Source organism: Wolffia australiana, chromosome 7, assembly GCF_029677425.1.
Source record: "Wolffia australiana isolate 7733 chromosome 7, ASM2967742v1".
NCBI classification, from domain to species: domain Eukaryota; kingdom Viridiplantae; phylum Streptophyta; class Magnoliopsida; order Alismatales; family Araceae; genus Wolffia; species Wolffia australiana.
Window position 1 is genome coordinate 10,143,076 of NC_135841.1, and position 27,432 is coordinate 10,170,507.

Below are 27,432 nucleotides of genomic sequence, written 5' to 3' on the forward strand. Positions count from 1 at the left end.
TTTTGTCCAAGACCTCCGGACGGGATGAATTTTTTGTCCAAGCGAGAGAAACCCATCCCGTCCGTGCATTTCGGAACGTATTTCCGGCCTGGTTTTCATCCAACCTCGCGCCAGTCCGCGTTCCAGATCGTCCGGAACGTGGACGTGTTTGTCCCGTCCGCCGTCCGGAATCAGTGCAGGGACGCGGGCGGGACGGTTTTCCGTCCCAGACATGGGACGTTTTTTTCGTCAAAGTGGACGAAAACCGTCCCGTCCGTTCGTCTCGGGGCGAATTACCGTCATGATTTCGTTCAACCTCGCAGACGGGACGACTCTCTGTCCGGGGACGAAATAACAGTCCCGTCCGCGTCCCTTACTACTCGTCAAATCTCCAGTGACAAGACAGAGGAACTTGTCCGAGAAGCTCGAGCTCTCTTCGCAAAACCCTAGCTCGAGCGGCCGCGGAGGGGGCGATCCGCCATGGAAGAGGTCTGCGATGGCAAGGATTTCTCCTTCCCCCGCCAGGAAGAGGAGATTCTGAAGCTATGGGAGAGAATCGATGCCTTCAAGACCCAGCTTCATCTCACAGAGAACAAGCCCGAGTACGTTTTCTACGACGGCCCCCCCTTCGCCACTGGCCTGCCTCACTACGGCCACATCCTTGCCGGCACAATCAAGGACATAGTCACCCGTTACCAGTCCATGAACGGCCGTCACGTCACCCGGAGGTTCGGCTGGGACTGCCATGGCGTTCCGGTTGAGCACGAGATCGATAAGAAGCTCGGCATCACGACCCGGGATCAGGTGCTTCAAATGGGAATCGATCGGTACAACGAGGAGTGCCGCAGCATTGTGACCATGTACGTGGCTGAGTGGGAGAAGGTGGTGACTAGGGTTGGGCGTTGGATTGATTTCAGGAACGATTATAAGACCATGGATCCGAATTACATGGAGAGTTTGTGGTGGGTTTTTTCGCAGCTGTGGGAGAAAGGATTAGTTTACCGGGGATTCAAGGTAAACATCTGTTCTTTGTTATCGTGCTCGGATCTGTGAATAATTAGCTTTGCTGCTGGGTTTTTTGTAGGTTACGCCTTATAGCTCTGGTTTGAAGACGGCCTTGTCGAACTTCGAAGCTGGGTTGGATTATAGGGTGAGGGGATTCTCATTTTGTAGTCTTAATCTGACTTTTCTCATCCAATTTGCTCAAAAATGTTATCTTTTTTATCGCTGGGTGTCAACTAGGATGTTTCGGACCCTGCAATTATGGTATCGTTTCCTTTAATTGGTGATCCCCACGGTGGAGCTTTAGTGGCTTGGACAACGACACCGTGGACACTTCCGAGTAACCTTGCTCTTTGCATCAATGCCAACTTAACCTACGTGAAGGTTAGTCGACTTTGGTTTTATTTGCTCGGTTTGTCTTCTGATCTATCGTGTTGAGAATTTTTCTCTTTTTTTGAAAATTTATCTTCCGAAGGTGCAAGTTTAAGCGTCAATTCGTTCAAGGGATAACTGGGGAGAGTATACGAACAAAATTATGAAATATGAGAAACTAATCCCTTTAGAGATCATATGTTTCATAATTTAGCAAAAATTTCGCTGTCTCTTATCAGATGGTTAATTAAAATCTGTCTCTTATCAGATGAATAATTCGAATCCTGTCTCTTATACGATGAATGAGAATTGCAAGAGAAGGAAAAGCGACTGTCATTCATTCGTTAGATGAGGCCTGTATACGTACAGGGTACAACTGAACTGGGCAGAGCCCAACATCTGCCCTAAAGCTTCTGCATCTGTATGCCCCCACTTTAAGGGTAGATTTGCAAATATGGAAGGATGAAGGTATAAAGAGGTACAATGTTAAGATACAGGGGCTTATATGGACTAATACAAATGCATTGTTTAACCCTCAAGTTGGGTATGAATGTTGGACACGCCCAGCTTAATTGAAGTCTCTGAAGGGCTGGACTCGGCAAGCCCTTAATGAAGACATCGGCTTCCTCTTTCTCGTTTATAGAGTTTATGCTGATTTTTAACTTTTACTGTTCTCTCATGTTGAATCGGGCTGTTGACAGTAGATATGGCAAACTTGTTAGCACAGAATAATCTGATAGGATCTAATTTGCTAACCCCCAGTTCTGCCATAATGCTTCTGATTCATAGTCCTTCACACACACCCTGAGCAAGGGCCCTGAGCTCAGATTATGGACTTGATCTGGTCACAACGTGCTGCTTCTTATTGCCCCCAGTTATCAGACTACCTTTAATGAATGAACAATATCCAAAAGTGGATCTTCAGTCAAGAATAGATGCAGCAATCTCTGAGTCAGTGGATATTCACGAATATGTCACCAGTCCTTCAGAATAAAACTCCTTGTGCAGCTGTACTCTTCAAGTATGACAGCAGCCTATGAGTGGCTTGCTGATGAATCTCTTTTGGGTCATGCATGTGTTGGAACAATACCTCCATAGCAAAGGTGATATCAGAATGAGTGTGTTTAAGGTAGATCATTCTCCTGATAAGCCTCTGCTATGACTTCCCCGTTAACTGGTGGACGTTCTTTCCCTCGTCCCAACTTCTGCATCAAAGGATAACCCTTTGGTCAACATAAAGACAAACAACAGTGTGATTAAGGTAGATCCACCTTCAGCTTTTGTACGTCCAATCCTCGGGTCCACTGCCTTATCATAAAAATAATACCCGTCGTTTTCCAGCAAAAAATTTTAAGGAAGATCTTTAGCTAATCTCTGTGGAGATTGTCAGCCGCCTATGATTTTATCATGTATCTGTATTTGTACTTGTTTATATTTCCTGTATACTTATGCCCTTATCTGATATAAGTGAAGCGGATCCAGGCTATCGGGTCCACGATAGCCTGGATGCCTGAAACGCCCAGGTTCCTTATAAAGAAACCCTAGGGCGCCGTCTAATGTATGGGGTTCTATTACTCTTTTCTTAATGTGAGTTTCTCCTCCTCGTTCTTCCATTCTCTACCCTAAATCCGGATTAGGGTTAGAGCTTGACAGAGATGTTAAATGTAGAGATCACTGGAGACCTTGCTCTCCGTCGGTTTCTAGCTGGCATTTTTCTTTCTGCTTTGGGAGCTTCTCAACATTGAAGCTCGTGGGTTAATCTTCTGGTGAAGGCTTGGGAGTTCCACAGTCTACAGAAGGGTTGTATTTCAGATGGCGGCTACAACATCTGTTCCAGATAAGAGCTTGCAAATCTCGGAGACATCTCCTCATCAGTTGGTGATACAATCAGTTCTGGAAGCAGTGAAGTATACTGGCCTCAATTTACTTCATTGGAGCAAGTATGTAGAGATGATATTGGAAGGAAAAGGTCTGAGTCATTATTTGACCAAGGAAGTTAGCTCTTCAGATGCGAATTTCTTACAATGGAAAGCCAATGACACTACTATTCATGCGTGGCTCCTTAGTAGCTTGAAGCCCGAGGTTTTCAACAAGTATCTACTTCTGGGTTCTTCAAAAAAAATATGGGACACAGTCCATAAGAGTTGTCTGCAGCAAAGCAATGTCTGTCGTATTTACGATTTAACAATCAAAATTGCTATGGTCAAACAAGGAGATCGAACAGTCCAACAATATGTATCTGAACTTGAAGGTTTGTGGCAAGAACTTGATCATTTTAGAAGTGGAACCTTGGAAAGCTGTGCTTGTCAACAGTATATGCAGAAGGATCGACTTTATCATTTCCTTGATGGTCTGAAAAGTGATTACGACTTCTCAAAAGTCAAATATTGAATCGTGAGCATGTCCCAACCTTGAAGCAAGCTATTCAATAAATACTTGAAGAGGAATGTAGACTACACTCCAATGAATCGTCGGAGGATCTTGGCACTGCCATGGCAGCAAAATTCAAACCTCGGAAGTCTGCACTTCCGTCTTCGGGTGATCGGCCCCGGGAGACAGTTGTATGTTCACATTGCAAGAAAAGGGGCCACAAGAAAGAAACTTGCTGGGATCTTCATGGGAGACCACAAGAGGTTTGGATCAGTTCGCATTGTAACAAGAAGGGCCACAAAAAGGAGACTTGCTGGGATCTCCATGGGAAACCAATGAACTACATGCAAGCCCATGTCGCCAAGGATGTAAAGGCTGAAAAAGGTTTAGAAGCTGTCAGCGCCTCCGAAGTATCAATGTCTGAATTTCTTCAACTCAAAGAAGAACTCGAGAAGTTGAAGAACATGAACTCTAATGCACCGAGCTCATCCATGGCATGCTCTGGTAAGAGCTTGGCACTCCCCGGATCTACCTCTATTTCTCCAAATCGAGTTGGCTTTTAGATTCTGGAGCATCCAGCCATATGACTCCTCATCGTTCTAATTTTTCGACATATTTTCCTAGAAGTAACCTACCTAAAGTGTTTACAGCAAGTGGTGACAGATTACCAGTAACAGGATAGGCACTGTTTCTATTCATGGGTTGGGAAAGATACATAATGTTCTTCATGTTCCACAAATTCAAGCTCAACTTTTTTCTCCTCAACGCTATGTGAAAGATACATCAACTATACTAACTCTGAGTTCTGATGGTTGTTTTGTATGGGACAAGAAGTTGAACTGAAGGATTGGCTCAATTGAGGAGCGAGATGGCCGCTTCACGTGGCAGATTACTCGCCTACTGGATTGGCTGTCCGGGAATCGCATCCGTTGAACGACACTGAGCTGCCAGTGTGGGAACAAGTTAAATTATTTCATTCTCGTTTGGGACATCCATCTTTTGACCTTTTGGGAAAGATTTTTCCGTGTTTTGCGAAGAAGTGTGACCATTCTAAAATAGTCTGTGATGCTTGTCAATATGTAAAACATCGCCGAGCAACTTTTAATCGCCACAGTAAGCATCAAAATGTACCCTTTGGATTAATCCATAGTGATGTTTGGGGGCCAAGTCCTACGACCTCTCCAAAAGGTGCTCGGTGTTTTATTGTATTTGTGGATGATTGTACTCGTTACACGTGGGCATACCTGTTGAAGCACAAATCAGAAGTAACTGAAATAGTCAAAAGTTTCTGCATCTTAGTGCAAACTCAATTCAATATCAAACACAGGTTAAGATATTCTGATCCGATAATGCCAAAGACTACTTCAACAATAGCCTCTCAAAATTCTTCAGGGAACGTGGTATAATTCATGAATCATCGTGCGTGAAAACACCTCAACAAAATGGTGTTGCAGAACGCAAGATTGGTCATATTGTTGCTACAACTCGTGCTCTTCTATTTCATCAATCGGTGCCCAAATATCTTTGGGGTGAGGCCTTATCAACTTCAATTCATCTTATTAATCGTCTCCCATCCAAGGTGCTGGAATTCAAAAGCCCAATTGATCTGATGTCCCAAGCATTTCCTAATGTGACGTTTCGTACTGGACTCAAGCCAAGGGTCTTTGGGTGTGTTGTATTTGTCCATGTTCATGATCCGGTAGATAAATTAAGTCCAAGAGCTTTGAAGTGTGCTTTTGTGGGCTATTCCTCTACATAGAAGGGATATCGATGCTATCATCCTCCAACAAAACGGTTGTATGTATCTCTTGATGTTACTTTCCAAGAACAAGAGAGCTATTTTGGTGATTCTCCTCTATTAGATGAGTGGTTAGTAGATACAGAAAGTACAGACCAGCCAGTGAATAAAGACTGTCAAGCTATAAATATGAACTATTCAATTCCATCCTCTACTATTCAATCTCGTGCAGAAGCTGAAGTCTCATCTATTCAGGCACTACCGGAAGTAGGTGACCGGATGGGAGATCCTCCTGAGGGGGAATCGAGTACTCCTGATGAAACGACGGAAACAACTCCTTTCGTCTCTGGCGAAGATCTAGAATCAGATTTGGGGTGGCCTATAGCTCTCCGGAATGGACGGCGAGCATGTACTCAGAATTCTCGGTATATATTCTCTAACCTCGTCACCTATGAAAGGATACATCCTGAATACCGAGCATTTTTAGCTGCAATTGATAGTGAAACCATTCCAGAGACGTGGAGTGAAGCTTCACGTGACCCAAAGTGGCGAGAAGCCATGGATTTGGAGATGGAAGCGTTGGCCAAAAACCGGACATGGGAGATGGTGCAACTGCCGGATGGAAAGGAACCAGTTGGATGTAGATGGGTATATACCATTAAACACAGGGCTGATGGATCTGTTGAGAGATATAAGGCTCGCTTGGTGGCAAAGGGATACACCCAAACATATGGGATTGACTATGAGGAGACCTTTGCGCCCCTTGCAAAGTTGAGTACTGTTCGTATTCTTGTGGGGGCTGCAGCTACCTACAATTGGAAGTTACATCAGTATGATGTTAAAAATGTTTTCTTACATGGAGACCTAGAGGAGGAAATATATATTCAAATTCCTCTTGGATATTATTCTAATTCCCCAAAGGGGTGGGAGTGTAAACTCAAGAAGACATTATATGGGTTAAAACAGTCACCACGAGCTTGGTTTAGGAAATTCTCCCAAACTATGTTGAAGCTGGGATATGAGCAAAGCAGCGGGGATCATACACTCTTTGTTAAAGCTAATGCTAACGGAAAACTTGCTGCCCTTCTAGTATATGTTGATGATATTATTATCACAGGAGACGACGAGGCTGAGATACAACGATTAAGTCAGAGGTTATGTGAACATTTTGAAATTAAATCTCTTGGACTGCTCAGATATTTCCTGGGTATTGAGGTAGCTTATTCTCCTGAAGGTATCTTTTTTTCGCAAGGCAAATATATTTTGGATATTTTACGCGAGGATGGAATGGAAGACTGCAAGCCTTCAAATATTCCTATTGATCAAAATGTTGCGCTGGGACTGTGTGAGGATTCACCTCTGGTTGATCCACTGAGATATCGAAAACTAATTGGGAAATTAATTTATCTGAATCACACTCGACCAGATATCTCTCATACTGTTAATCTATTGAGCCAATTCATGCAAAGTCCTCGAGAACCTCATCTGAAAGCTGCTCATAAACTGTTGGCATACTTGAAGGGGACAGCTGGACATGGCTTATTATTTCGCCGTGGAGGGCAACCAATCTTAGAAGCCTATACTGATTCAGATTATGGTGGTTCAGTGGTAGACAGTCGATGTACTGGTGGATATTGTACGTATTTCGGTGGAAATCTTATTACATGGAGAAGCAAGAAACAGAGGGAGGTATGTCTTTCAAGTGCTGAATCAGAGTTTCGAGCCCTACTTAAGGGGATTTGTGAAGTTATCTGGATTCAAGGCATATTGGAAGATCTTCATATTCCACAAAAGGCAGCTACCACAATCTGGTGTGACAGCAAATGAGCAATCGACATGGCTCATAATCCTGTAGTACCAGATCGGACAAAGCACATGCATATTCGAAGACATTTTGTTTGACAGAAAATCGATGACAAGGTTGTGCAGATCAAGCATGTTCCATCGGCAGATCAAGTAGCGGATATTCTTACAAAAGGACTATCTGGAAAGATTTTTCAGCGGCTATTCTCCAAGCTGGGGATGTGGAGCATCTACTTACCCGCTTAAGGGGGGGTGTCAGCTGCCTATGATTTTATCATGTATCTGTATTTGTACTTGTTTATATTTCCTGTATACTTATGTCCTTATCGGATATAAGTGAAGCGGATCCAGGCTATCGGGTCCACGATAGCTTGGATGTCTGAAACGCCCAGGTTACTTATAAAGAAACCCTAGGGCGCCGTCTAATGTATGGGGTTCTATTACTCTTTTCTTAATGTGAGTTTCTCCTCCTTGTTCTTCCATTCTCTACCCTAAATCCGGATTAGGGTTAGAGCTTGACAGAGATGTTAAATGTGTTTAGTTTAGGAATATGCAAAACATTCCTTAGTCCAACCGGATAGTTAGCCTCTAAGTCACCAATCCTGCGACAGGTAGAGTCTCACCTCTTGCAATTAAGATCTTTTTTCTGGTCATCACAGGGCCGATAGGAACAAAATTGAGAAATGTCAGGAGATAGATTGTTATCCTTTTTCTATAATGAAAAAATACCTTTCTTGGATAAAAAATTTCTTGAATAAGAAACTGGCAGAGTACTCAACAAACACCTGATTGGGCCAGGAGGTAGAGCTCAACATGCTCTTCAGTTGTTCCAGTTCTTTCCGTATCTTCTCCAGCTTGCCTATCAGACGTTGAGATCAGTTTTGGGTGCCTCAGTAGCTTGGGCATGTGGTCGATCTCGCATGAGTGGGGAGAGCTCATCATGTTCTTCAGTTGCTCAAGTACTTCTCTCATCTCGTCCAGCTCGCCTATCTGACCTTGAGGAACATGTTGGGTGCTTCAGTAGCTTGGGCAGGTGGTCGCTCTCGTATAGCTTTCCTTAGCGTGTCTCTAATGCTTGCAAAAAAGTTCAATTTAGGTTATTTTTATCCTCTCCCCACCTTATCCAAACCTGTTGATTGCCAGATTGAATGGGATCCTTGCTTTAAGTCAGGTGGGGCAGACCTTGTCTGACGCAGCCTTAGTACACGAATGGCGTTGGAACAGGACTTGAAATCACAAGCCTTGCTCTACTTGAAGGAGCTAAGTCCTGAATCCACAGAGCTAGCCTCTCCAACCCTAAATCCACACGGGGTTGTACTTGAATCCACAAGCACAGAAGCACTCTCTAACAAAGAGAACACTCAGAGGGGAGAAACAACAGTTTCAACAAGACAATAGATTTCAATAATACTCATTCAGGGGTACATGGGGGCCTTATATAGGCCACAACAAGTGCAGGGTCGTCCATAGTGACTGTACCCATGACAAGACAAGTCAAAACATTGAGAAAAACAATTCTGACAAGCTAAAACAGAGGATAAGCAGCCTGACAGGCCTGAGCAGAGATATCCTGCAGATTCCGGGGCCTGTAGAAGCTGTCACGAGATATTTGTGTGGCTCAAGAAGATTCTGATGGGACAAAACAGAAGATATGCAGCTCTGACAAGTTAGGGCAGAGATCCTGGTAGAAGAAGAATCTGGCAGAAGATTCAGTCAGAAGATCTTGTCAGAGAAAATCCTGTCAGAGGATTTTTAGGGGCTCTAGATATATTTCTGCAGATCCTGTCAGTTACAGAAGAATCTCCTTCTTGGGCCACAAGTTGCCAATGGGCCTCGGAAAATGGGCTTCTGGGCTACATCATTGTCTGCTTCATATCCTGCTTGATTGTAATTGTGGTCGATTCTCATTTGCCTGGCTCAGCGAGCTTCTTCAATCACATCTCCTTTTTGTCGATTATACAATTGGCCAGTTGTAAGGTTGGGAACTGTCTCTGTTCAGAATCTGGTTCCTTAAGGCCTCGCATTTAATAACTGCCATTCTTGGGAATCAGGGTTCTTAATCGGCCTGTTAAATTGGTAGAATACTCCACAGGTTTATCACACATTACCAAATAAGGAGCACAGAGTAATCAAACAATAGATGCGCCGATTGATACCTCTGGTTGAGCTGCTTTTGTGAACATGGTTTCAGGTTTTTCCAACAAAAAGCTTGATTTCAGATTCCCTCGCAGTCTTTAGGAGCTTAAATTTCTTGACCCTCTCACCTGCCATACTCCCAAGGAGCCAGGCATGGATACGGAAGTCTTCCTGGACAAGGGGGCGAGTCTTGGTCATCAAGACCGGCAACCTGTTTAAGATGATATGGTAATCCTCTCCCATTGAGGATCAGCTCAACATACTGGCTCCAATTGGGTTGATCACCAATTACGGGTGATCTTCCCTCTTTTTTTTAAAAAGAAAACATACTGATTCCAATGCTTGAGAGTCAAGCCGTTGTACTTCAAGTGATCAAGAACGCTTGGGAAAACAATCTGGAGGGCGCTCATGCGCCAGGAGAGATTCTGTCCTTCTGAGGGAAGCACGGCTAGTCCCAGAGCTCTTATTGCTTCCTATTCAACCATTATCTGCACAAGGTTGAGGAGTCCACGTACTGGATCAATGGGTACACAAGCGGTTCTCTCTTCTCTCTTGCAGTGAGATTGACAGGCTTCTGGCCCCAAGCAGAGGGGTTTTCAATGCTTCTGTCTCTCCAGTGTATGTAGCAGGATCTCCATCAACGCCCTGATACTATGCTATCTTCACCTCGAAGAAAGAAAAATGACTCTCGTATAATTACTAGGTACAACTAGAGTGATCAGGTCCTGTATCTCCCGTAAAGTGTCCTAATATGTACGGGCCCATGACAAGGGTAAATTTTCAAATATGGAAGGATGAGGGTTTAAAAAATATGTAATTGAAAGATACAAGGAAAAATAGAAGGCTTGTATGGACCAGTACAATGACATTGTCTAACCATGCAAGCCTGGTAAAGTTTGAAACTCAAATCAAAGAAAACAATTATGTAAAGATGTTTTTACTCTGCTTTTGTATGGGAAGTATAATGGACCTTGTCAAACTCAGCTCAATGTCTTGATCCTCGCTCTTTGATGCTCCTCTCTCTGGTGTTAGCAGACAAAGACACTGAAGGTTAGGGTTTGAATAAGCCAAAAATTTGTCTTTTATTCCTCCACGTTGTCTTAAGTACCAGCCGATAAACAGAGGGTGTGAACCTGGCTCATTAACATGACTTATGTTGATCGTTGATCTCCCTTGCTACACACTGGGGCGAGCTCAGATTCTAGGGTTACGGTGGAGAGAAAAATAGAATAGAGAAAACAACCTCGTTACTCTGTCTTAGGTCTTCCCATACTTATGGGATTACAAGTGGGCCCATATTATTGGGCCTATTGATATAAAACGAGTTAAGAAGGGCAAATAAGGAAGAACAAAGAAAAGGAAATAAAAAACACGCCCAACTAACAACTTATTCCTAGAATTAGTCACGTGGTACACAGTCACGTGGGCCACTTATGTTTGTGGCCCACACACAAAGATTTAAAGAGAAAAACGAACTTTCCGGGCTACTTGTAACATGTGGCATATTCACAAGAATAAAGACAAGAAATAGCATTTAACAAAGTGCAATCATGTTAGAGTTCTGGCAGATCTAACAAACAGAGAGTGTATTTCACAGATGAAGTTCACAATGTGAATACACTTCCGACAATAAAATTGCGGTGGACGGAAATGTCACAAGAACGACAATGCAGAGGTATTGATAAGATCGAAGAAGGATAATGGAATTATCGCATCTGCGATAATCAGATCTGGCATCTGAAGAGGGCAGCCGGATCAGCAGCAGCGGCGGAGGACCTCTGGATGACTTCTTGAAGAATAGCTTCGTAACCCCTTCTCCAAGGCTTGTCCTTTATTTATAGCTTCCTCTTGCCAGCTTCAAGCCATCTTTTCCCACCAATTATTCAAAGACCCGCACGTGTGGGTCAGTCCGCACATGTGGAGCTGTCGGCTCTCCTTCTTTTTGAATTATATGTCCTCAGAAGATGTTTATTAAATCAGTAATGTCTCCAATCAACAGGCTTACCCACAAAAATGCAACGGTGTGTTCTCACTATCCAGCCTATGATTAAAACTTCTGTTTTCCTCGTTCAATTCAGATATTCTGCTTTGTCCTAGTTACGCGTCATTTTTTTACAAATAACTCTTCTCATTTTATATTTAAGAAAACTGATCTCATATGTTGTAGAATTTTTTTTCTTTTCATCGTCCCTGTTAAGTATGTGTGAAGCTTTAATAGCTCTTTCAAGTTCTTGGAAATACAAATTTTCCGTTATTCAAAGAGTTATGAAAACTACCCGTCAAAAAAGCTGTTTATTCTAACATTTTCTAATGCGAATAACAGGCTAGGGACAAGACATCGGGGTCCGTATACATTGTTGCAGAATCTCGCCTGTCTCAGCTACCCAGTAAGAAACCAAAAGGTGGGGCTGCTGATGGTGTCGAAAGTTCAAAGATTTCAACATCCAAGTCAAAGGAGGCGGCTAATGAAAAGCCTAGGAAGGGAGCAGATGCGGGACAGTATGAAGTGTTAGAGAAAATTCAAGGCACTTCCCTTCTTGGCTTAAAGTGAGCACCGGCCTTCTTTCCAACTCATATCTTAGACTCCTAGGGTTGGCTCTTGTTAATATCAATGACCCGGGTTGACATTGATGTTGAAGAATTTTAGGGTGGTTGATGAGGATGAGATATGATGGACAGGTGATGCCGTCTGTCAACATCAGCTGTCAGCTTAGTTAAAAATCGTCAACTCCGTCAACGTTAATGTCAAACACCCTGGTTGACGTTGTCTGAACTCATTGACAGTTAACGTAGATGGTGAGATTGGTTGTCGTTGATGTTGATCCCATCATTTACAAACTGTCAGCCTTTCATCAATGCCGTTAGGACATTCTGAGCCTTTTTTTCATAGTTATGTTGTTTGTGTCTGTTATAAAGTCTCAACCATAATTTGGTGTGTACAGGTATGTGCCTCTCTTTGACTATTTCTCAGACTACTCAGACGTTGCGTTTAAGGTGGTTGGAGATAGTTATGTTACGGACGATAGTGGAACTGGGGTAGTGCACTGTGCTCCAGCCTTTGGTGAAGATGATTACCGTGTGTGCATTGCGTCAAATATCATCCAGAAGGTAAGGTCCTATATTGACTCAACCATATCACGGCTGAGTATCTCTTACATTTATCTCACACAGAAGAAAAAATACGGTGAACTAGTTGACTGGATTTTATTAGCCTGTCTATGATGTCTTATTATAATTTCAACAGACAAGTAGCATATACTCTCTAACCTGCATTTTCTTCAACAAAACAAAAACTCTCTAATCTGTATCTCATCATTGATCTTTGATATTCAACACGGCAGTTAATATTCTGATAGACGTCTGAAGGATGTCTATCAAGACTGTGGATTGTGTAGGGAAAGGTGGGGAATTGAGAGAAGAAATGACGGAAGAAGAGAGATACAAAGACGATCAAGAACTTTCTGTATGCAGCAATCTTTATCCTCCTGTCAAGCGAGATATGGCTTCTAGATTCCAAGAAAGACCAAGTGATCATTTCCTGAGATTCTTTCATACTCTGGGTATTCATAGCGCTATGAATTTAAGAACCTTGAGAACAGTTTCCTGCCTGAATGTTAAATGGGCACTTATGAGCCCTGTTTGGGCTTTCTGTGATAAGTCCTTAGCAGCATTTTATCAGTCTTGTGCAGATCTAAAGATGTTTTCCTTCATACTTGTGATTTATCTGATGAAACAGAATTATTCATGTTCGGAGACCGTTTCATAGGGTTGCATTTGTGTAAATTTAGTCAATTAACATTTAAAAATAAACCGGAACGGATTTCTAGTTTGGAGGTTGTCATTTTTTTGTCCTTTTCTAAACCGTATGTCAGGAAATATACTTTCTTGTCATTGTCCTATCAGTATGTGCTTCCGCTTATTTTCTTTCACCTTTTCTCCTTTGAAGGATGTGAACCTTGTTGTTGCTGTAGACTCTGATGGTTGCTTCACTGAAAGGATTGTTGACTTTAAGGGCAGGTATGTGAAGGATGCAGATAAGGACATTATAACTGCAGTCAAGGTAAGCGCTGAGCTTTTTTTTCCCATTCTTTATCTCGTCTGGAGGTTTCACTAATGAAATGAGAAGTCTGGGTTTGAAACCGGTTTTTTATACTGAAGTAAAGAAAAATACCATGATAGTCTTTTTGAATGACTTCAAGGGAAATACTCACTTGATATTCACATTCCCATCTTTTCAAAAATAATGTATTATACTTTTTGGGTGCATGTCAGTTGTTTTGCATACTAACCATGAACGGATTTTTCAGGCAAAAGGAAGGCTTGTCAGCTCTGGCAGCATGGTTCATTCTTACCCGTTCTGCTGGAGATCTGGCACTCCTCTTCTCTACAGGGCCGTTCCTAGCTGGTAAGGGGGTTTGCGATGTTTTATGATCTAAATAGTATATTAATTTATGTAATGATGGACTTGTCTTACGATGAAAAGCTGCATTGTCATGCGTTCATGTTAAAACGATTTTTTTTCAAGAATTCATGTATAAAAGATATGCACCTATGTTTAAGGCACGTGATACTGTTTAAAAGAAATGGTGGAGTTTTTTCTCTGCTTACTACCGCTTATTCTGTTGACTGGGGACTGATTCAGTAGAGATGGATCACTTACTGATGGCCCTCTGACTTTACAACCTTTTAGGTTTATTGCTGTTGAGAACATTAAGGAGAAACTTATTGAATGCAACAAACAGACATATTGGGTCCCTGATTACGTCAAGGTAAGGTAGCTTCGCTTGAAGTTCAGGATTTGGACCATCAGTCTCTATTGTTGTTACTTTTAATTCCTTTTACGTTCCAGAAGTTCAAAGTGCCATAATTTCAGGAAAAACGCTTTCACAATTGGCTTGAAAATGCTAGAGACTGGGCCGTCAGTCGGAGTAGATTTTGGGGCACTCCACTCCCTATATGGATTAGCGAAGATGGCCAGGAAATCGTTATTATTGACTCTATCTCCAAGCTTGAAAAGCTTTCTGGCGTGAAGGTCTGCTTTGAGTAATGATGCTCTATCTGTTATCTAGATTCAGTAATTCTTTTCTTATTTGGATGCGTATTATCTGGCTTTTTGAATATCCATCTTTTGATATCTTTTTTTGTACTTTGCCTTATGTTTATGGATTTTGTCGGAAATTATACATTTGCTAACTTCATTTTTTTCTTCTTCTCTAGGTTACTGATCTACATCGTCACAAGATTGATCACATAACTATTCCCTCGAGTCGTGGTCCTTCTTATGGTACTCTCCGACGCGTGGAGGATGTGAGTTTGTCAAACTAAATCACGTTTTATATGTTTCAGAATCCTAGCACAGAATATAAATGATTACACGCGGGCTATATTTTCTTGAGAAGACTGCTCTTGAGAGGATAAAGAGCTATTGTTTAGATTAATATTTCTTAGATCTTTCTTGAAGGGAATGCTAGTATTCCCCACTAACTACGATGAACAAATATTCATGATTTAGGCCTGAAAATCGGGGCAAAAGCTTAGAGATATGCTCATCGTGTGCAAGCCGAGTCCAATTGCATAATTCATTTTTTGCGTTGTTAGTTTTCATCTTGTTGACACAATATTTTATTAACATAAAAAGTTTGCATACAGGTGTTTGACTGTTGGTTTGAAAGTGGGTCTATGCCTTACGCATATATCCACTATCCGTTTGAAAATGTGGCACTCTTTGAGAATAACTTCCCGGGGCACTTTGTTGCTGAAGGCCTTGATCAAACGCGCGGCTGGTTCAATTCCCACTTATCTTTTGTTTGATTTTCTTCATATCTTGGATTAATATTTGATTTACCATCTCGCTCTGGTTGCATGTTGCAGGTTTTACACGCTCATGGTTTTATCTACTGCTCTCTTTGGCAAACCGGCATTTCAAAATCTCATCTGCAACGGGCTTGTGCTTGCAGAGGATGGGAAGAAGATGAGCAAGAGCCTTCGGAATTTTCCGCCACCAATGGAAGTCATTGATGAATATGGAGCTGTGAGTTCTTTTTATTGTTGTCTGTATATTAATTTTATTTTGACAGGTCTTTAAAACCATTTTCCCTCAACGATTTCTTGCTTGAATTTAGTGTACCTTTTTGTGTATCAGGATGCTTTGCGGTTGTACATAGTGAACTCACCTGTTGTCCATGGAGAACCAATGAGGTTCAAAAAAGAGGGCACCTTCGGCGTTGTGAGTTGAACTAGCTGTTCCCATCTTATCTTTTTTCGTTTTTGGAAAGTTTTAGGATTTAAAATACTTCACTAATTGTTGGATTGCCCCTTTTACCTTTAATTTATATTACTACTGTTAGTTGTAAATGAGCCATGTTTTTTAAGTGGCTCACCTCTCCATTCCGTTTAGGAAGAACCCCATCCTGTTTACTCTTACACGTGAGAATAAATGGCGTAAGAGACTCACGAGAATGGTCACTTATTCTCTCACGAGGAGAATAAGTGATTCACCAGTGATTGGTAATTGGCCCACCAACGTAACAGACCCATTACCTAAACTGGGAAACCTTTACTCAGTAATCAAGAGGTTGAAACCCTAATTCGCCCTTAAGGGTTGATGGCTGCCGGAGAATATCCTCTCATTACCGTTCTTGGTAATTTTGCACTAATTTTTTATGATCCCCGATCCAGGCAAGGGTAATTTCTTGCATTTTATTTTATATTTCTAATTTTGATACCTGAGGAGGGCAGACCAGAATTCACTTCAAAATCGTCATTGATGAAGTCTCACAAGCTTGTGATGATTTCTGGAAGACGATGAAGGCTTTCTCCTTAGATGATGAACTATTCCCGGGGGAGAAACTACCCAAGGTCTCTATCAGAATTCTTATCTGAATACTGCTCGATTTTGCAGGTGAAAGATGTCTTCCTTCCTTGGTACAATGCCTACAGATTCCTCGTTCAGAATGCTAAGCGGCTTGAAATTGAGGGTTTGGCTCCCTTTGTGCCGGTTGACATCTCAAAACTCCAATTATCTACCAATGTGCTCGATCAATGGATAAACTCTGCGACCGAAAGCCTTGTACAGTTCGTTCGCCGCGAGATGGATGCATACCGCCTGTATACGGTTGTACCCCTTTCTATTCTAAGAGTCTGTAAATTCTCCCCTTTTCTCTAACATTTTATGTTTTTGTAGGTTGTTCCATACCTTTTGAAGTTTATCAACAACCTTACGAATATATATGTGCGTTTTAACCGCAAGAGGCTTAAAGGTCGAACTGGAGAGGAAGATTGCCGTGTCTCTCTCTCCACCCTCTATCATGTAAGCAAGTTTAGACTTGCTGATATTCTTTTTCCGAGATACTTGCGGAGATATTTGTCCTAATTTCCTCAACGTGTGTTCCTTTTCTAGGTTCTCTTGAATACTTGCAAGGTGATGGCGCCTTTCACACCTTTCTTCACTGAGGTTCTCTTTCAAAACCTGCGGAAGGTTGTGAACGGGTCTGAAGAAAGTATTCACTATTGCAGTTATCCTACTGCATTAGGAAAGGTACCACTTTTCTAGTTTACAGGGTTCACTTCTTATTTTTGCCTTTAGTCAAGTGGTAATTGTCTAACTAAACCTTCCCTTACCACGTATTTATTTAGATTGTTTGAAACACAAATCGTTCAGGATATGATGGATCTCCTGAAAACCATAGCACACATTTTTTAAACACTAGTTGTCAAACTTTGGACGATCGGAGGGAGAGGAGGCAGGGTGATGGGAGGAGCCCGCTGTCCGGGGGGCAAGGAAATAAACCCTATAAAATCAGTAGAATCACTCATTTTCTTTCACGTTCCGTCTGCCTTGAACAGGCAGATGGACTATTACAATATTTGGTAAAACTCTGTAATAGAGTAGTGAATGACATTTTTAACCTTGCACTTTAACTCTAGTATTTTTATTTTTGTCTATGTCCGTGATGAATCTTCTGTATCTCAATCAGAGAGAGGAGCGCATTGAGCAAAGCGTCTCAAGGATGATGACCATCATCGATCTTGGCCGCAATATCCGGGAGCGTCACAACAAGCCAATCAAAACACCACTACGGTATCCATTCTTATTATTTAAATTGGTTTAATAATTACTTTCTGAATCCAGATTCGTAATGTTCCTCCAGAGAGATGATCGTTGTGCATCCTAGCACAGATTTTCTTGAAGATATTACCGGCAAGCTAAAAGAGGTCTGCCTTTGAATTTTGTAAAAAAAACCGTCGTAAACTCTTAAATTTACCTGAGAAGGTATATTATTATAAACCCAAATCTATTTAGCTAATAAACCTTGTAATCAATGCAGTATGTTGTAGAAGAGCTCAACATTAGATCAGTGGTTCCCTGCAATGATCCCCTGAAATATGCTGGTCTACGTGCTGAACCAAACTTTAAGTGAGTACATCGCGTTGTCTTTATTTGATTCTCTAATTCTCGTTTTTCTTAATTTTCTCTTTTTGTCCTTGGATAGTGCATTGGGTAAACGATTAGGAAAATCTATGGGCGCTGTTGCCAAGGAGGTGAAATCAATGTCGCAGGCCGACATTCTTGCCTTCGAAGGTTCAGGAGAGAGCATCTTTTGTGGGCACACTCTAAAGCTTGGCGACATTAAGGTGTGCTCTCTTTCTCTTGTTCTCTTTGAAACATTCTTTATTGCTCTTGCCTAAGGTTTTGCGAGAATTCAAGCGTCCCGTCGATGTGAAGGAGAACGAAATAGATAAAGAAGATAACAATTTTTCTTCTCAAATAAGCACGCTAGAACTCTATTCAAACTGCTAATTATTTGCAGCTTCTTCTCTTTGAAACATTCTTTATTGCTCTTGCTTAAGGTTTTGCGAGAATTCAAGCGTCCCGTCGATGTGAAGGAGAACGAAATAGACGCTGCTGGCGATGGTATTGACTCCTGTCTTTTTTTGATGAAATTAAAGGAAAACTCTTTTAAAATTATTTTAAGGTTTAAGTTTGCGTGTGTAGGGGATGTGTTAGTGGTCTTGGATCTTCGTCCGGATGATTCTCTCTTTGAATTGGGAATGGCCCGTGAGGTAGACTTTCATTCAGCTAGCTAATAAATTTTATGCATCACTTCTTGTCCAATTCAAGGGATCCCTTTTTCTTTAAAGGTGGTAAACAGAATCCAGAAATCTCGCAAGAAGGCTGGTTTAGAACCGACGGATGTGGTGGAAGTTTTCTTCCAATCGTTGGATGAAGACAAGCACGTCTTAGAACGCATATTAAATACTCATGTGAGCAATTAACTACTCCTTTCCCTCTATTTTCCCAAAAGTTTCCATTTATCTCTTTATTTCCATAGTATAGGAGCTTTCTCTTTTATTTAATTTAATTTTTCCGTACGTCCAGGAACAATACGTGCGAGAAGCTCTAGGTTCTCCGCTCCTCCCTTTCTCTCTTCTCCCTACTAACGCCGTAAGTTTTTACTTTATTTATTTCTTTATTTATAATTTTTTTATTTATCTCCCGACTGATCTTTCTCTTCACAGGTCATTCTTTTTGAGGAGAAATTCTACGGCGTGCTGGGCTCATCGTTTTCTATCATTCTAACGAGGCCCAGCCTGGTGTTCAATTCCGATGCCGTGTTGACTTCTTTCTCTGGTCAACTCTCCCCTCTCCTGCTTAATTACATTTTTTAAAAAATACTTTCTATAATATTATATATTATATTTTCCGAATACAGGAAATAAAATATTCGCTGAAAATCTTCAGACGTATTTGTGGTCAAGAGATTATTCCAGCCTCAAGTCTGAGTTTCTCGTGGGGAAGGGAAAGGTCAATGGGTTTGACTCTTTGGTTGGTCAACGCATAATTTTGGAGTTTTAATCTTCTTTTTGTTGACTTGCACAGATCCACGTAAGCTGCATCGAGGGTCAACCTGCCATTGACTTGACCCTCGGCGAGCATCTATTCCTCACCGCCGGGGATTCGTTCATCAGCCGCTGCTAGAACTCCCACCGGGTCAGCTTTCTGAGACGATAAATTCGAATTATTTGTTATTTAAGTTATAATTGACGTCTGATTAATTTAGTCACCGGCAATAATTTTGATGAAATAACTGCATTTTTTCGAGGTAATCCAATGAATTTTCTTGAGCTGTGTAACTCGTGTAGTTCACATTAGGATAAGTACGTTTTGCATTAGGAGCAACTCGGACAGATTAAAGCCTTCCACCTTAATCCTTTTACATTTTTTTCATCCCCCCTGAGAGAATACAAGGAATGATACAGCAAGTTAGAGAGAGAAAGATGTCACTTACTCAGAGAAACCGGTACTCTTAATATCATGAAGAATTTTCTCGAATTTATGCAAGAAATGCGCATTCATTGTTGGGTTTTGGTTATAATCTTTTAAAGTAATATAATTTGATATTATGAATCTTATGGGGCACATGACCTAATTGTCAAAATACTTAGTTAAAAATATCCTTGATTTCAAGTAAATTAATTAGTATTCTCTAGGAAAGTAGGTTCTCTTAAAAAGCTTCCCAAGAAGAAAGGATTACTCTTCATAGAAAGTTTCCTCGGCGGAGACATCTTTACTTAATTTGTTTTGATAGGATGATAACAATTGTAAGACCTTACTTCAGTATGATATTCCTACATTAAATGACACGACAAATGAGATAAACCCACCATTGCATGTATCCCATTGTCAATATTGTCAAAGCTTGAAAAAATTGTGCATGTTGCTGTGTTATCCAGAATTTCTGTGGTGGATGTTTTTTTCTCCTGTTATGGTCAATTTTCATAACTTTTTTCTGCAACTATAAAATATTTGCAGGATTCCTTGAAGATATATAGCTCAGTAATATCAATACTTACATCTCAAGTTATCCGTAAAGTCTAGTCTACGAACTGCATCATGAATATGAAAATTCATTCGCAGCTAATTAAGAGAGACTATTCATTATTTTGTAAAAAAATTATGATACTTAAAGCAAAAAATTATCAATGAAAGTAATGCAATACAAAACGGCAAAATGGTTCAAAATGACCCTAGAAAAAGTAACTAATATAAGCTGGCAGGGATAAAATCCAAACGTTAAGTGATATGAGGGCAACCCTGTTCTCTTTTGAGAAGTGTGAGTATTTTCTAACAGCACTGTGGCAAATAAAACCAAGGAATCAAAATCCTTAAATGGTTGCCAACGAAAGACCTATCCATTGTGTAAATATCTGTCCACTATCTACAGTCAATCAACTAAATGGAGGGATATTAGAGGAAGTAGAAGTCCACTAAATGGAGGAATGCAATGTGGACATTCAGCACAGATGCAGTGCTGGCAGGCATCCACAACTTGCGGAGGAGCGGTGGAATTGTACTGGTTGTGGGGATTTTTTATATCCCCTAAAATTTATTCAATTATGGTACATTCCCCAAATTTTAATCGAGTTTGAGAATTTGCAAGAATATCAAATACAGTATATAACATTGTTCAAGTATTAACATATAATAGTTTTTTAAAAATAGCTGAGCTCAAGGGGTGGTTGAACACCTCAAATGTGTATTTTTATAGTTTATAATACCCTTTTTTAGAGTTAATATGAAAATTTAGTACTGTATTTGTGTCTTATTCAAAACCACAAATATTCACCTGCAGAATAAAATAACAAAGATAAAATTAATGACTTTAAGGTAGTATCATTGTAGCTCAGAAATATATAAACATAGAAAATTTAATACAATCCATGGGGAATCTTTAATATTTAAATTAGATTTTGTATGTACTCAAACTTCTTATTTATAAAAATAGGACATAAGAAACAGGTGAAATCATATGAATTCAAACTCAAGTATCGATAGTCAATGGGAAACACATATTTTATGACATAGGTGCATCATAAATGAAGAAAATCAGAAGGATATATGGTGCCATCACCACCACTTATTCACAGTTTTTGATGGCAAGAACTCAATCAAACACAAGCTCTTACAAATTCATTGCCACTATGTGTGCAAGAGAGATGGTATTCCTAGGGGAATCTGAATTGTCCTCTCACTGGATCAGATACCCTGGTCTAAGAACCAAGGTCTGTCCAGGTGGTTGCCCAGCCCGAGGATTATGCAGTTAAGCTAGCTTTGTTGAACACAATTTTAAGATGGGTGGCCTATCAGGAAGTCGTCTCTGAGTGCAAGCTTAGTGCATGAGGAACACTTTTGGATGCTATTGTAGAGGGAAGTAATGCCACACAATTTTTCATTCAGCGGTATGGGACCACAGGAGGGGAATGTACTAAGATACCCAAAATAAGAGTATTAAAGCTTAAGTTTGCTCTGGGGAAGGAGCTGTCGTTTGATATTAAAAAACGATGGCAAAATTAGGGGCCCAAGAATTTCTAAGCTTTGGAGTGAAATTTATATGATCCAAACCTATTCATAGGGGTATGTTGCATATTTAATGTTCACATTAAAGAGGTAGCCCTCCCCTGAGGCATACAATAAGAAATATTTAAGTCTTCCTCTCATTACCCTACCTCCCTCTTGACAAAGTCCATCTCTCAATCCCACCATCCCTCTTTATATAGAGCCTATTCCACCAGTCCTCTTACTAATGGCACTAGGGTGCGACCATAGAGATGGCCGTGCATTGCGGTGCGAAAATTCGCACTGAGTGTGCAAATTTTGCACCCACTAAATGTCCTGCGCAGTGTGCGGTGCGCTTTTGTGCGGAAAAGTACACCGCACGGCGCACTAAATTCGCACATTTAGAAGGATTTTTTTTAAAAAAATTTAATGCGATTTGGAAAATAAAATAAGTATATTTAATTCGCCCCCCCTCTAGCCCGGAGGGGGCGCGGGCTAGAGGGGGGGCAGATGTGCGGGCTAGAGAGGGGGCGGGCGGAGGGAAGGGCCGGAGGGGGTGGCGACCTGGAGGGGGCGGGAGGGAAGGGCCAGATGTGTGGGCCCGCGCCCCAGGCGCGACCGGGGGGCTGGGGGGGGGGGGCGGCAGGGCAGGGGAAGGGACGATGGCGGGGACGGCCGGAGCGGGCTAGAGGGGGAAGCCGGAGGGGGAGGCCTGAGGGGGCGCGGGCTAGAGGGGGAAGCCGGCGGCGCGGCGCGGGCTGGGGGGGGGGGAAGGAGGAGGCAGTCACACTGAAAATTCGCACAACCGCGAATTTTCACACCACACCGACCCCTGTGCGATGTGCAGTGCGGCGTGCAATAATCCTGTGCAATTGACCGCACAATCGCACTGCACATGCGCCCAACCGCACGAGCGGGATTTGCTTGCGCAGTTTGGACCATGTCTATGCGACCATTCAGATAACGGATACAAAACTGGACGCTGGTAACTGAATACACAAAGCATTTCGTTCGACATTTGTTCGTGATCCGCATGATCATAATCGATATCTGATATCCGTTATCGGTTATCGATGTCGGATTACAGAAAAATTCTGGACGTTATTCATTAGGGGTCTGTTATCCGTCTCCGTTCAGCGAATTAATAGTTGTCAATGTTTCGTTAGCCGATATCATGTACGGATATCAGATAACGGGAACAACAACAACAATATTGTTTTTTGTTTTGTTGGCCCAATACGTGTGTCTAAGGTGGAGGAGCCAATTTGTTCTCCAAAGTCCAAATTAGGGCTGCAATTTGGCTGGATGAGCTGCTGCTGGTGGAGTTGGTGCTGGTGGAGGAGCTGCTGGCGATGGATCCACACGTGATGGCAAAGAGTTGCTGCTGGAAGAGCTGCTGAATGTGAAGAGTTGCTGGCAAAGAGTTGCTGCTGAAGATCTCTTGTTGAAGACAAATGTTGGAGCTGTTGAAGACGTCGGGTCCAAACGCATACCACGACAAGGGTTCTCCTTTGCTTCAGGTATGTTCTCCACTCGACAAGGGTTCATCATGCATCGATATGTATTTATGTATATATCTTTTTCATTATTCCTAGTGTTGCATTGCATGTTGCCGCACACATTTAATACATATGTTATCGTCATGCATTGATCTGTATCACCATCAGTCACCAATACTCGTCAGCCACGTCACCATTTCCCCATGAGCTGGTAAAGACTCTCACGATCTCTTGATCTTGAACTCTCACACTCTTGGCGTGATTTATATGCCGAGCATGTGATTTATGGTGCATTGTCAAAAGTTGTTTAACTAGTTTATTTAATGAACTTTTATATCACACAACCGTTATTTAACTAGTTTATTGTCAAAAAGTTATATTCATCACGCACACTGTATCTATTGAACAATCTGGTTTAGCAAACACTTTTAACACTGACTCATCATAACAAGGTCCTTTGACCGTAATTTTTACTAATTAGCTGAAACATTCATATCTATGATCTTAACCCATTGTATTGCACGATCATGATCAATTTATACTCATTCAATTCAGAGCTTGATATTTTCATGATTTTTTTACTGGCATGCTCTATTAAAGGTACCACATCAATTAGACATCACTAGGGAATACAATTATGTTGAAGTTATCTCGTCATTATTGTATACAATTCTGTTGTCTATAAAGTTATTAGATGATTGTGGTGGACAATCAATTTATTTTGTTGTTATCTCTCACACTCTCAATATCTCATTAGCTCACTCTATATCTGTCACTCTCTTACTTCCTATCCTTTTCAATCTCTCCTTCTCTATCTCTTTCACTACCTTAGTTTCTATATTTCTCGATCTCTCCCTCTCTATCTCTCTCACAGACTCACTTCCTATCTTTTCCAATCTTTGACTCTCTTATTTCTAATTACCTCTCCATCTCTGACTCACAGTCTTTATATCGCACTCTTTTTCTAACTCTCTCACTCTCCCACTCTCTCCTTCTCACTCTCTCAATCTCTCACTTAACCTCTCTCTCTTTCCTTCTCACTCTTTCCCTCTCTATATTTCATTCTCTCATTCATTCTCAATTTTTCCCTCTCTCATTGCTTCTCACTCTATCCTATATTCATCTTGCACTTTCTCATTCTTTCCATTTCATTCATTCACACACTCCGCCTCTTACCTACGTACCTATATATTGTATCCTTTATTTTTCCATCAATTGGATGCAGGTTTCTATAAAGTCCATATATGTTTATGTACAATTGATGCATCATCTATTTTTTATTGCAATTGTTGTGTCACCGAATTCCAAATTCCAAGTCATATTAAAATTAACCATCAAAGAGTGTTTCGATAAATAAGTTATCATTGGAATTACTAGACTATCTATTTTATTTTTTCAATATTATTTATGGTGATATTTTATTTTTTGAATATTATTTAGAATCCCTTTTTTTAACATCATTACATTACATATACACCTTACACTTCACTTGGGCAGCTGCCATGTCAATGGGGGAGAGTGCTTTACCCCAAATAGATGAGGAGTTGGCGTTTGAGGAATTACCAATAAAGCATAATGCTGATGCGTCAGAGCTCATACTAAAGCACTTTACACTTGTTGGGGATTCAACGTATGAGTGTGAAATTTGTTGTACAAAGAATGCGACAAAGGTGACCCATGTGAAGTGCCTAGTAGACAGTAGTACAGGTGTCTTTTGGTGCCATTTCAAATTCGTTCATCCGAACAAACATGATGGGCTCAAGGGCAGCACTAGTACGCAACAATGTATAGATAACTTAGCAGATGACAAGACATTGGGTCTCCCATACTAAGTACTTTACACTTGTTGGGGACTCAATATATGAGTGTGAAATTTTTTGCACGAAGATGTTGGGTTTGGTGCCTTGGTTCGTCCACGGAAAACACGTTTCCATGGATGCAGACGTGTGTCGATCGATTCACAATCGATCTTTAAAGTCATACATTCATTCCACCCTTGACTTTGCCGCTCCGACATCGTTCTGAAGCCGTTCACGCGTCCAACCTCTAGAAGTATCCACGCTATCACTCGGCGCTTGGATCTTCACGTCTTCTTCTTTAACTCTTCTTGAAAATCTAGAAGATCTCCTCACCATGAAGACACTCTTCCTTGGTTGAGTAGTGATGTAGAAAATGAAGAAAGGGAGGGGCTCTCAAATCAGGCTTGCATGGGTGCTTAAAATGAGACCCCTTTCCCTCTTTATATTTCACTAAAGGTTTTTTTCAAAAACCCTACAAAGTAAAATATATCCACCAATGCCCTTATGACCTTGTGCGTGTGGCAATCTAAGCCCATGTATCATCTTAGTTAATAACTTTAGTGGCCCAATAACATTTATTGGCCAACCTTATTAATTAAATATAACAACATATAGATTGATTAAATAAGGATCAATTAACCCAATTGATAGGTTAAGTTCCCTACCCGTGGGGTGCCAAGCTACACCTTGTGCTCTAGAAGATCCCGTATTGACCACTCAATCATCTCCATAAGCTTCTTACTACATTCAATCTATAAATTATTTGAATCCCATGATTAGAGACTCATAAGTCATAGTCAAAACGTATTTGTCCACTCACAAGATGTCCTTGGTGTCACAGGTCAGTGGATCACTTATACAACCGATTGACGTTTAGGTGTAATACCACTCAGGGATTCGTACGGATCAAGTCAGTGAACTCTTTCTCCAAAGAGCACCCACTATGTCCGTAGTGTCACCACACTAATAGCCACATGATCAGCTATACTGATTGTATAAGTAGGCTCAGCTAGTGCTATTCTATAAAAATAACTCGATGTCTGTCTTGACTATCCATTGAATAGGAATATTTATAATACTTGTTTAAAAACTAGCGATCACTATTTTATGATATTATCATAATCCATTAAGTCATTGCACGTATTCATGGACTTCATTATAAACATCACATGGAATAATAATGAACATAAATATTTGATTCAATGAACTTAAATAAACATGGTAGTGTGATTGGCTTGACATCCACATAATATCCATTAGAAGAATTCGACAAAGGTGATCCATCTCAAGCGCCCAATAGACGGTAGTACAAGCATCTTTTGGTGTCATTTCAAATTTGTTCCTCCAAAAGAGCATGATGAGATGAAGGGCAGCACTAGTACGCAACGATGTATAGATGACTTAGCAGATGACACGACATTGGGTCTCTTCGGCGGAAGGTGACCATTGAGGGGTGGAACACCAGAGGATGCCAAGGACGTCATTAGTCGGCTAGTTTGTCACACATACTTGCCATGGAGTTGGGTTGATAGGGATGCTTGGAAGGAGACATGGCATTTTGCGACACAAAGTGAGGTACCCTCGCCTATTGCACGAGTCATCAAGGCATGAACTATGAGTTGTATGAGAGGATGAATGTGGAGATCATGTGCACATTATCAGATGTCGATCGTGTGGCGATGACAGTCGATAGTTAGACTACAGAAAATGGTTTTGGACTTCTGGGCATAACTGTTCATTGGATTGACGCTCATTAGATGTATCGTGAACTTGTCCACGTCGTTCGTGAGCTCTATGAAACCACGACGGGGAGTTTATGGCAGAAATTCTTGCCGAGGTGCTTGAAGAATTTGGAATCAACTCAAAGTAGAGTAATGTTAAGACTAATTTAGTTAATACTATTGAATGTAAGTTATAATGTTTAATGTGCTTTCCATTGCAGTTATCTGCATCTACCACTGATAACGCATCAAGCAACAAAAAAATGATGGCCATATTAGGAAGAAGATTATGCGGCCGAAGCATAGGGTTTAGTGCCGGGCGATATGTTCCATGCGCACACACATAGTGAACATCATCGTTCAAGCTGCATTCAAGAGCTTTTCTATACCCACTAGATCACCCATAGTCAAGGCGGAGAGTGATATCAGCATGACAGCCGACATGTATGACAGTGAATCAGATGTGGAGGAGGACCAAGAGGACAGCTCATTACACTGTCACATTGGTTCGCTCGGTGACATAGAGATTAAAGTGAGAACAATAAATTGAGTTATTCGTCGAACAACAAAGCGATGGATGTATTATGCTAACCTATGTAGGACGCATAAATTAAAACCAAGATTGCCCTCACTTGACTGCCCAACATGATGGAGTAGCATGCACAAGATGCTAAAA

At 41.2% G+C, this 27,432-nt stretch overlaps 1 protein-coding gene across 2 annotated transcripts; it reads left to right on the forward strand.

The window, feature by feature from the left end:
• The first annotated feature begins 380 nt into the window (after window positions 1–380).
• Window positions 381–19,534, forward strand: LOC144705202 (tRNA synthetase class I (I, L, M and V) family protein). 2 transcript variants are annotated; one of them, XM_078577777.1, is made up of 27 exons: window positions 382–993; window positions 1,064–1,129; window positions 1,222–1,365; window positions 11,724–11,947; window positions 12,343–12,508; window positions 13,347–13,460; window positions 13,708–13,805; window positions 14,091–14,169; window positions 14,274–14,432; window positions 14,618–14,707; window positions 15,050–15,183; window positions 15,272–15,431; window positions 15,543–15,626; window positions 16,302–16,514; window positions 16,584–16,709; window positions 16,800–16,937; window positions 17,377–17,480; window positions 17,551–17,614; window positions 17,728–17,816; window positions 17,893–18,034; window positions 18,251–18,314; window positions 18,396–18,463; window positions 18,542–18,664; window positions 18,780–18,845; window positions 18,920–19,031; window positions 19,114–19,205; window positions 19,281–19,534. In XM_078577777.1, exons 1-27 carry the CDS (start codon window positions 460–462, stop codon window positions 19,377–19,379), a joined length of 3,552 nt encoding a protein of 1,183 aa, XP_078433903.1. In that variant the 5' UTR covers window positions 382–459; the 3' UTR covers window positions 19,380–19,534. The 2 variants fall into 2 exon arrangements, with proteins under 2 accessions (XP_078433905.1, XP_078433903.1); XM_078577779.1 differs by lacking the exons at window positions 18,251–18,314; window positions 18,396–18,463; window positions 18,542–18,664; ... (2 more) ...; window positions 19,114–19,205; window positions 19,281–19,534 and adding an exon at window positions 18,090–18,231 and having other exon boundaries at window positions 381–993.
• Window positions 19,535–27,432: the final 7,898 nt, after the last annotated feature.

Bases quoted from the DNA above. Each gene is read 5' to 3' on its own strand.
- LOC144705202 (XM_078577777.1), top strand. From the start codon at position 460: ATGGAAGAGGTCTGCGATGGCAAGGATTTCTCCTTCCCCCGCCAGGAA. The intron at 16,938-17,376 runs GTACCACTTTTC...TATCTCAATCAG, and splicing joins ATCCTACTGCATTAGGAAAG to AGAGAGGAGCGCATTGAGCA. The intron at 18,846-18,919 runs GTAAGTTTTTAC...TTCTCTTCACAG, and splicing joins CTCTTCTCCCTACTAACGCC to GTCATTCTTTTTGAGGAGAA.